This window comes from Halyomorpha halys, unplaced genomic scaffold, assembly GCF_000696795.3.
Source record: "Halyomorpha halys isolate HHAL.00 unplaced genomic scaffold, Hhal_1.1 Scaffold167.1, whole genome shotgun sequence".
Classification (NCBI taxonomy): domain Eukaryota; kingdom Metazoa; phylum Arthropoda; class Insecta; order Hemiptera; family Pentatomidae; genus Halyomorpha; species Halyomorpha halys.
Window position 1 is genome coordinate 1,219,554 of NW_027106937.1, and position 9,319 is coordinate 1,228,872.

At 30.3% G+C, this 9,319-nt stretch overlaps 1 protein-coding gene and 1 long non-coding RNA gene across 3 annotated transcripts in view; one reads left to right on the forward strand and one right to left on the reverse strand.

Moving 5' to 3' along the window:
* Nucleotides 1-9,319, forward strand: part of LOC136795262 (uncharacterized) — a 605,676-nt gene that overhangs the window by 535,582 nt on the left and 60,775 nt on the right. The gene's annotated exons all lie outside the window — the stretch shown is intronic.
* On the reverse strand, nt 5,710-8,829 carry LOC106678903 (facilitated trehalose transporter Tret1). The gene has a single exon (XM_014417746.3). It carries the CDS (start codon nt 8,766-8,768, stop codon nt 7,386-7,388), a length of 1,383 nt encoding a protein of 460 aa, XP_014273232.1. The 5' UTR covers nt 8,769-8,829; the 3' UTR covers nt 5,710-7,385.

Genomic DNA, 9,319 nt, shown 5'->3' on the forward strand with positions numbered 1-9,319 from the left:
TAAAATGCTCGATTTTATTTGTTGATAAAATGATCAATTTTATTTGTTGATAAAATGCTCAATTTGATTTGTTGATAAAATGCTCAATTTGATTTGTTGATAAAATTCTTATTTAGATTTGTAGATAAAATTCTTAATTTGATTTGTTGAAAAAATGCTTAATTTCATTTGTTGATAAAATACTTGCTTGTATTTCTTAATGAAATAATTAATAACCATAATTAATTCATATTCGGTGGTGGTGTAATATTAAACTACCCTGGCAAGAACATAATATAGGTCATCTTAAATTATACTCTAAAGTCTATTGATCATTTTTGGTATGTTTTTGGGACTCCTGTCAATTGACGTAATACCATTTATCAGGAAAACATCTCGTACTGCCGTTTGACGTAAGATGGGCAGTAATCTTTCATAACCTCGAAATTTTTTCTACATTGAACTAGATTTGACGAAAGTTGATTTAGGAGAGTGGGCTATGAAAAATGTGGGGAGCACCTTCGTGACGTCATAAGATAGCGTGGACTCTTTCCGATTGACCTATTTCCCTTTATAGCCCCCTCCCCCTCCCCCCATCGTCTATAGTTCTTTCTTATTAAGAATAAATTAATTTTACTGTTATACAATTTTTAGTTAATTTTTTAATTACTTTATAATTTAATATATAAATCGAAGTAAAGGTTTCTTCTTCGGATAACAAGTATTTTGACTCAAAAGTATATTAGATTAATGAAAAAAAATTACTTAATTTTTATTGATGTCTTAATATTTAATCACTTAATAAAAAATAAATACAAAAAACTCTATACGAATATTTTATACTCATACATTTTCCTTATTACTTTTACCTGAACTATTTTATTTTATTCTTCTTATCTAGAAGAAAAAAAATTAAAAATCTGGAAAAATTCAGAACTCAAGGGTTTGACGGAAATATAATTTTAAGTCCGAATAACCCATTATCGCATATGTATGTTTGTGATTAGCCTAGTTCAAATACGAAAAATGAAATTACTTATTTAGTGAAAGTGTAGACCTGGGATGTTTCAGCGACTTTTTCGATTCGAACGAACTTTATATTGTCAATTTTCAAAACCAGCTTATTAAATTCTGTGTGTCTTTGAAAAATCATATTATCTTGGGGTTATCCTCATTGAAATAGACTAACAGGGTTTAAATGCCAAATTTAAATAAAAACTTTCTGTAAAATACATTTATTTATTTTTTTAATGAATACCTATTTCGAATAGTTAAAATTAATAAGAAAATAATAATTATGAATTATAAAAGAATTTAATTATAATTTGAAATAAAAAAATAGAGAAATAGAGACAGCAGTTTAGATTGAATAAGAAATCGGAGGGAGGGACGTGCCCGCTCTCTCCCAATCTCAGTCATATGTACAAGACATTATTATATTCTGTCAAATTATAGTATTCTTTGTTGAAACGAAGTCGATATTCCTTGTTCTTACCTCGAGAAAGCATAAAATATGAATTTATTTAACAGAATAACACAATTTTTAAAATTGGCAGATTTTTTTTGTCATAACTTCAAGCGAAATTAGGAATGATAATATTATACAAAGATTATTCAAGATTTTTGTTTTAGGAACTTCCATGTTTTTATGGCAAGGTGATTTCAGGACTAAATAATAAAATGATGGAATGAAATTTAGACTTTCAATATTGTTTATATCATTTTCATTGCTAAAAAAAAAAAGTTAGACAATAGATGTAAATGTATTCATTGAAATGTCTAGACTACATCCGACTCAGATAGAACGCACCTTAACAGTGACCTATAACACTAATTTTAGCCAACATTATACTAGTGTAGACTTATTTTTATTTTATTTTGCTTATTTTTAGAAAAAAAAATTTATTTTTATCTTTTCATCATATCAATTATTAATCGCATAAGTCTAATGTAAATTTTATTTATTAGGATCAAATTTAATTATATGTAATCATTAATAAATATTTTTTAAAAACTTGTTAAGTAAAATAAAGACTTTATTCACTTATTGTTTAAATATGGTCACATAAAAATCAATTCCTAGAAATTTAACAGGAACATGAACCCAGCTGGTTCATGGAATCCCTTTCGATATTATTCTTATCTGAATTGTGATAATTCTGATTCATGAGATAAGAAAATGCCTTCTGCGGCTATATACCGCAAAATTCAATTTTGTAGTCCCTGATTTGTAGCTTAATATTTATTTCAATTGCTATGCCTTTTTCAGTTATTTACTAATTTCTCGGCCACGTAAATAGTTATCTAAAATTTTATAAATTTTTATTACTTTAATAGTATAATTTTTTTCTATCTATCTTTTTCTTATTTGATATATTTTTTTACAATCTTACATTGATAAAAAAAATATAGTTTTTCATTAGCTCAGATGTCAATATATATATTTTACATATTCATATTTCATTTATCACATTAAGGTTTTATAATTACAAATCGCCGAGCGAAATAGTTATAAAAATGATCTCATTAGTTAGACAAAGGGGAACATCAGAATTGTTTAAAAAAATTATCTTATTTTATCTTTTATGATAGCTTACGTAATATTAAGAAATAGCCAAACATTGATGAATGTTGCCAGCAGTTATATTGCTAAACAAATAAAAATGGCAAAGCTAAACCTAATAGATCTTTGGCAAATAAATTAACTAATAAAATTAATCAAAGTACATTAAATTCCATTTTTATTAGTGACGTTTCTGGTTTTTCTCTTAATAATTTATTGTACATTAAAAGGGCATTTGAATTGCCATAGTTCTGCTAATTTAACGCAAATCATTAGGTCTTAACCAATATCTCGTTTTGAACCTGGACAGAACACTGAATGGGACAGGAATTTCTTATTAAAGAAATACATAAAAAAAATCTTACCTTTGATAAAATGAAACATTTTTTGCAAAAATCAATTTCCCATAAAACCAATTGCGTAGTAGAGGAAATAGAAAATTATTCGTACATTAACACTTGCTAAATTTCATAGAGCTGATTTTATGTTATTTTATTGCTTTAACTTTTTTTTTTTTTAATTGAAGTCCGTTACCACATAATTTCTATTATGACATTGGTTAATTTTTTTTTTCTGAAGTTTTTTAGTTTCTAAAGAATCTGTAACTGATATTATTTTTACTGAAAGTGAAGGTCTCGGAATGGTTTATATCCATAAACATTAACTTTACAGTTGAGATATGAGAGTTGTAAGCAAACTTTATCAACAACGCACATATTTTAATCTGAATTACTGATAAATAACGCTCATAAAATTATACGTCTGTAGTTTGTTTGCTTTTCATCTTTTATTTCTTTGTGAAACCCGAATATGATCGACTGTATTTTAAAAAAAAATATGATTTCAGGTAATTTGGGATTCTTAAAAATATCAGAATTAATTAAAAATAACATTTTAGTCCGAATCTTCCAGGTCAATACAATCAAGGTCACTCACAGTATGGTCGCACGTGGGGCAACTTCGTTGTGCCCACGCCTGAGTCAGGTGTACGGTAGTAAATACGTTTCCTACTTTTGAAGTTGGTCTCAATTTAAATTGCTAATTTATGGGTAATATGTATATAGCTATTGTTCACGTATATTTCAAATTCGTTTCCGCCATAATAGTAACCAACAATGTTCAAATTTATAGGGGAAAAAAGTTTTTATAAAAACAATACACCTACAGGATGTATTTATTGTAATTTTCATCAATAATGTTACGGAATTAATTAAGCCTTTAACCTATAAAAGGCTAAAGATAAGTTATATAGGAGGTATACTCCATTAGAGAATTATAATAATTTCCTGAAGGGCATTATTAAAAAAACCTATTGGAGGGGAAAGGGAAGAATCGAAAATTTCCCAGCTGTTTTGACTGGATTTCCCAACTCACCAGAATATTGGAAATTGTTCTCTGAAAACTGCTCTTTTTTAAAACTAACCCCTCCTTATACCGTTTATAAGCAATTGCGAGTATAATAACCACGCAATGTTTTACCACAGTGTGCAGTACGTTCTCAAATCTGAAATTTCCCAAATTACAGGGAGATGAAACCCCCTTTTTCTATATTTTCTGGTAAAGGCCATGTTTTCAAGCCAAATCATGTTATCTCTTCAGTGTTTTATGTGAAATTTTAATTACCATTGTCAAAAACGATTTTTTTTTAAAAAAAAAGGAAGTGTTGATAAAATTTTATCCTTTCTTAAGACCATGAGAATTGGGTTACTTGTGATTATATTTTTTATAAGCTATGTTTCATAATTTAGATATACAGAGTTTATCAGGATCGTTGGACCAAAGGCCAGGAGGTGGTTTTACACCTCATTTACAACAAAAAAAAATTTAGTTAGATAGTAATTCGATTATCAAACGAATAATTGATATTTTTTGTCTTTTAAGTGACACGGTTTTTGTTGAAATTATAAAAATAATCGAGTCTCAATCATACCATCCTAATTTAAATAAAGTTTCTTTTAAGAAATATAGTATTCCATACCTGACTCTGTCGTCATGGTGATATCCTCTGGTGGACCAATTTAGATGTGTTCATTTTTTATACTTTTATTTTTTAATTTTGCTTGTGAATATTTTTTCAGTCCCTTGTTAGATCCTAGAGTTAACCCATATTAAGAAAAAAAGATATACATTTAAAAATATTTCGACCAAGTTTGACGTGGCAAAAAGTGTGACGTGGTATTGGGTTTTTAAACAGGAAAATTATTTTTTTAAAAAAAGGATATGCACAAGAAAAACAACAAAAAATTTTTCTACGATTCTGTTCAGAGTCGAACAATGACCTTTAGGAACATTTTTTATTGCAAATGCAGGGTAGAACCACTTCCTGTTGTATGGTTCCCCGATCTTCATACACCTGTCTGTATAATTTTTTTTTTGTTCCCTTTAATTTTTAAAAGTCTTATTTTTATATCTTTATCGTTGGATAACATAATTTTTTTTTATACGTATTGTACATACATTCCTTAGCATATATCTTTAATATAATGCATTAGTTTGTAATATAATTTAATAATATTTTTATTGTTATACGTTTGCGAATTTTTACATATTTGTTAGCATAAAATAAAAAACAAACAAATAAACACTAGATTAATACTATTATTTATAAAATTAGTTAGGGTTTCATAAAAAACATGCTTCTAATTATTGTTTTGTTTTTAATTATTAGTGAAATAATTACTAGTTATATTTGTAATATTTAAGAAAACAATTAGTTAATTGCATAATTCTGTCCTTTTTGTAGCTGTTAGAGTATTTTTTAATACAAGAGATGATTTATTATAATACCAATTTTCAAAACATGTATTTTATAATTTAAGTAGATCTATTTTTCTTTCATGCGATGCTGTATTGTTTTATTTTTGTAGTTTTAAAGCTTCTATCCTTGTTTATCAGTTTTTTTCTGTGGTTCCATTTAGATAATATACCCATCAGATAAAAAAAACCACAAAAGAATAATTTTTTTTTTTTTATTTTGTTCGTATATTCTATAGAAATATTTTTTTAGGATTCTATCTTCTCATAAATATTTTTTTTGTCTAGAAGAAAATATCTCTGACAGTAGAAGATATGTTTTTGTAAAAGAAAATATTTACAGGAAGCAGTTCATTTTTGTTAACAAAAAACAAAGTCCAACATTGAAAGGGAAAAAATACAAAACAAACACATAAAAATTTTATAATTTTATTAAACAATCATTACATCATCTTGTCTCAGGTTTATCATTAAATTATAAGAATTAAAAAAAAAAATCGTTATCACAGCGTTTCTCGAGACAGAAGATAGTTGGTAAAGATGATTCAGCGACTTGTAGTAAAAGGAACAATTGGCAATAAAAGGATTCAGTTGTCAAATCCAAATAAAGCTATCTTGAAGTCACTAACACTAATACATCAAATTTTACTAAAATGGTAATTAATCACTCAATTAACGAAACAATCCTAATAGACATTAAGAATTAACAATATCACTTCTTATAAAATAAATAATTTAACTATTAAACACTATAACATTCAATATTGGTAATCACAATACTGCTTTCATCACATGATCGAATACAGTGAAAATTTGGGATAAAATTATTTATCATAAATAAATAAATACAGTTCATAGATATGCGTTTCAAAGTAAAAGAAAATTACTTCTATACTATATTACATAACATGAATATAGTTAAGAAACATCACTGAGTTTACCAAAGTAAAACACAATGGAATAAACTTGTTTGTACAATATCAGCCCTAATGTAACAATAAATACAAAGGAATAATATAAATAAATTCCTGATAAAGTTTTAAGTACTCTTTAGAAGAATTTATTTATAAAAATATAAATATATATATTTTTAGCATTTCAATAAGTCTTATACTGAATTTCGGTTTTTTTATAGGACATTTCATACAATTACTGGAAGTGAAATCGCCACACGGTTCAGAAATTGGCAGAGAGTTAAATGCGAACGCGGAAGACCTTGAGTGGACTCTTTCTCAGCTGGCATTGCCATTGCTACGATAATATCCCTGTTCTTGATACATTACGTTAAGCTGATACTACGGCATTTCATTCACAAATTAATCTTCATTACGCTTGTGGAAGAATTATAATTTAGATTTAGTTTCTAAAGCTTAATATCAAGTGGAAACTAGTCATTACTAAAGATGACTGATTCGTAAGTAACTACATTATTTTAAGTAACTATCTATCATATATTGGTCGAACTTTTTAAAGATAACTATAACATTAAAACTATTAAAGCTTTAATTAACAATTTTTAAGTGTAACTTCGATTGTACAGAACAGTTTATGTGAACAAGCTCTCATAAATGTCTTTTTAATCACACTTACAACTAAAAGCCATGGATATTGTTAAGTAACGTTTGCCAGGCTTAAGCAAAGATATTTCCATATCTGTGATCTACTACCATAATCCTTTGAATTAATTATAGCATGATTCTACACTAATCGTACTCAAGAGGTAGTGCTTATTAGAAGGTATATCTAAGTAAAATACTTTGGAACTAACCCACCAGAGTTGATGAAATATAAAATGGTCGATGAAATAACAAATAATCGAATGACTTTCACTTTCATACTTTCAATTGTTTAGATATATGCTTATGATTTCCTAGTAGCATTATATAACTATAGTATGTAACTTAACGTTAGGAAAATGTCGAGTTAGTAAATCAAATAAACTTAAAAAAAGTAATTACAACGTCGATATAAATATTTTCGAGGATGAAATGGATGCAATGAAATTTTTAGTTGGGCGTAATAATGCAACACAGCTTAAAGCATTTATTACCTGCCTCAATATATACCATGATGTTTACCATCTCGGAACTCAAACTACCGGTGTCAAAATCTTAACCCTCTTCTCGTTGAGCTCTTTCTGAATCTGATTGAGTGTTCTACCCTTGGTCTCGACGACACAGAACTGAACAAATATCGCAGCTACTATGCATGCCAATGTGAAGATGAAATAGTTCATGAAAACCCCAATTGTGTCGGCCATCTTGAAATACCACATGTTGCTTACAAAGGAGGTGAAGGCCAGTACGATCGATGTGATTCCGGAAGCGTGGCCTTTTATGTTGGTCGGAAAGACTTCGCCTTGCATCGTGGTGGCAAGAGGCCCTAATCCGATGCAGAAGAAGAAGCTGTAGCCGATCAGAGCGAAGAAGGGGATCCAGGCGACCCCTCTAACGTTAATCTCGGTCTTCTCGTCGAGGAAGAACCAAAGGCCTGCAAGGAACATAAAGGCAGCTGAACCCCAGCAGGAAGTTTGGAGGAGCGGCCTTCTGCCAGAGCGATCCACCAAGAAAGTAGAGAAGAAGACACTAGCAAAGAGAACAATACCGATAAAGGTGACACACTCGTTGGGTGGCATCGGTCCATCCACAGGCAGGGTGGTGGATAGGTAGGCCATGAGAGCGCTTACACCGCTCGCTCGCTGTGTGATTGCCAGTACCTCTACCATCAGGAGTGCTTTTCTGTTCCCTCGAGTTGCAATCAACTCCTTATAACTTTTTCCGCGCCTGGTGTCATTTGTCACAGTTTCTTCAATTTCCGCTAGTTCTTTCTTTACTTCTTCGACTGGTTTACTTCTGAGCCAAGCTAATGATTTGGCGGCCTTTTCGTGTCTTCCCTTCTTAACCAACCAGTAAGGGCTTTCAGGTATAATGAACATGAGAACAGCGAATATTAGCGGTATCACACCTAATATCCAAGCAAAAGTATAATAATTTACAAAAGGGCCGATTCCGTAAGCGAAAAGGACTCCAACGTTAGTCATCAACTGGAAAAAGGTACTAAATGCACCTCGTACCTTTGGTTCAGAGACTTCACCGACGTAGGTAGGAACTATTGTGTTGACTGTACCAAGCCACGTGCCAACTAGGAGTCGAGCCATGTAAAGCATCATTGGCTTCTTGGCGAAGTATACCAAGATCCAAGCAGCAAGTGGGACCACGCTGAGTACATGGAGGGTCATCTTTCTGCCGATTTTGTCCATCAGCATACCGGAGGGTATCGGGCTGAGCATATTACCTAAGTAGAGGAGAGACACCATGACTCCCGCTTCGCTATGTGTCATGTTCATCGGGTCTCCATGCTCGAGGATGTCGTAGAGGACGGGAGACGGCCATCCGAGGGCAGTTCCGACAATGAATACTGCAATGCTAAGGCTGAAGTTGGCGACGAACTGGCGGAGTACACCGGAGCCCATGTTGTGCCTAATCGAAGGCGCGCACCTCACTGACCTCTCTCACTGCTCGCTGTGTACTGACGCCATCTCACCCCACTACTTCTCCCCACCATTCCTCTCTGGTCGCTGCCAAGGAACCGTCTAGACTTCAGACCCCATTCAATAGACCTATACAAAATGTATCTATTACATACTGGAAATATGAGTGACAACGCATAAATACTAAACAAATACTGAACACTAACAACATACAAACAATAATGAACAATATATATATGTATTTATATTTTAGTTACAAACATTACCTTAGGTACTTAATTTAATTTAATTTTAAAAAAATAAATAACTGGTTTTAAGAATTAAATAAAAAAATTATCATAAAAATAAAATAACTTGATTGTTACTAACAATGAATACATCATGAACAGGTAAATATCAATGATTTGCCATATTTTAGAATTAGTATGTTAAATTAGTTATGTTTATGAATAGAATAAAAAAATTTACTAAAATTGGTGGTTAGAGCAAGTTTAATAAATGTACATCACATTGATTTATAATACACAAATATA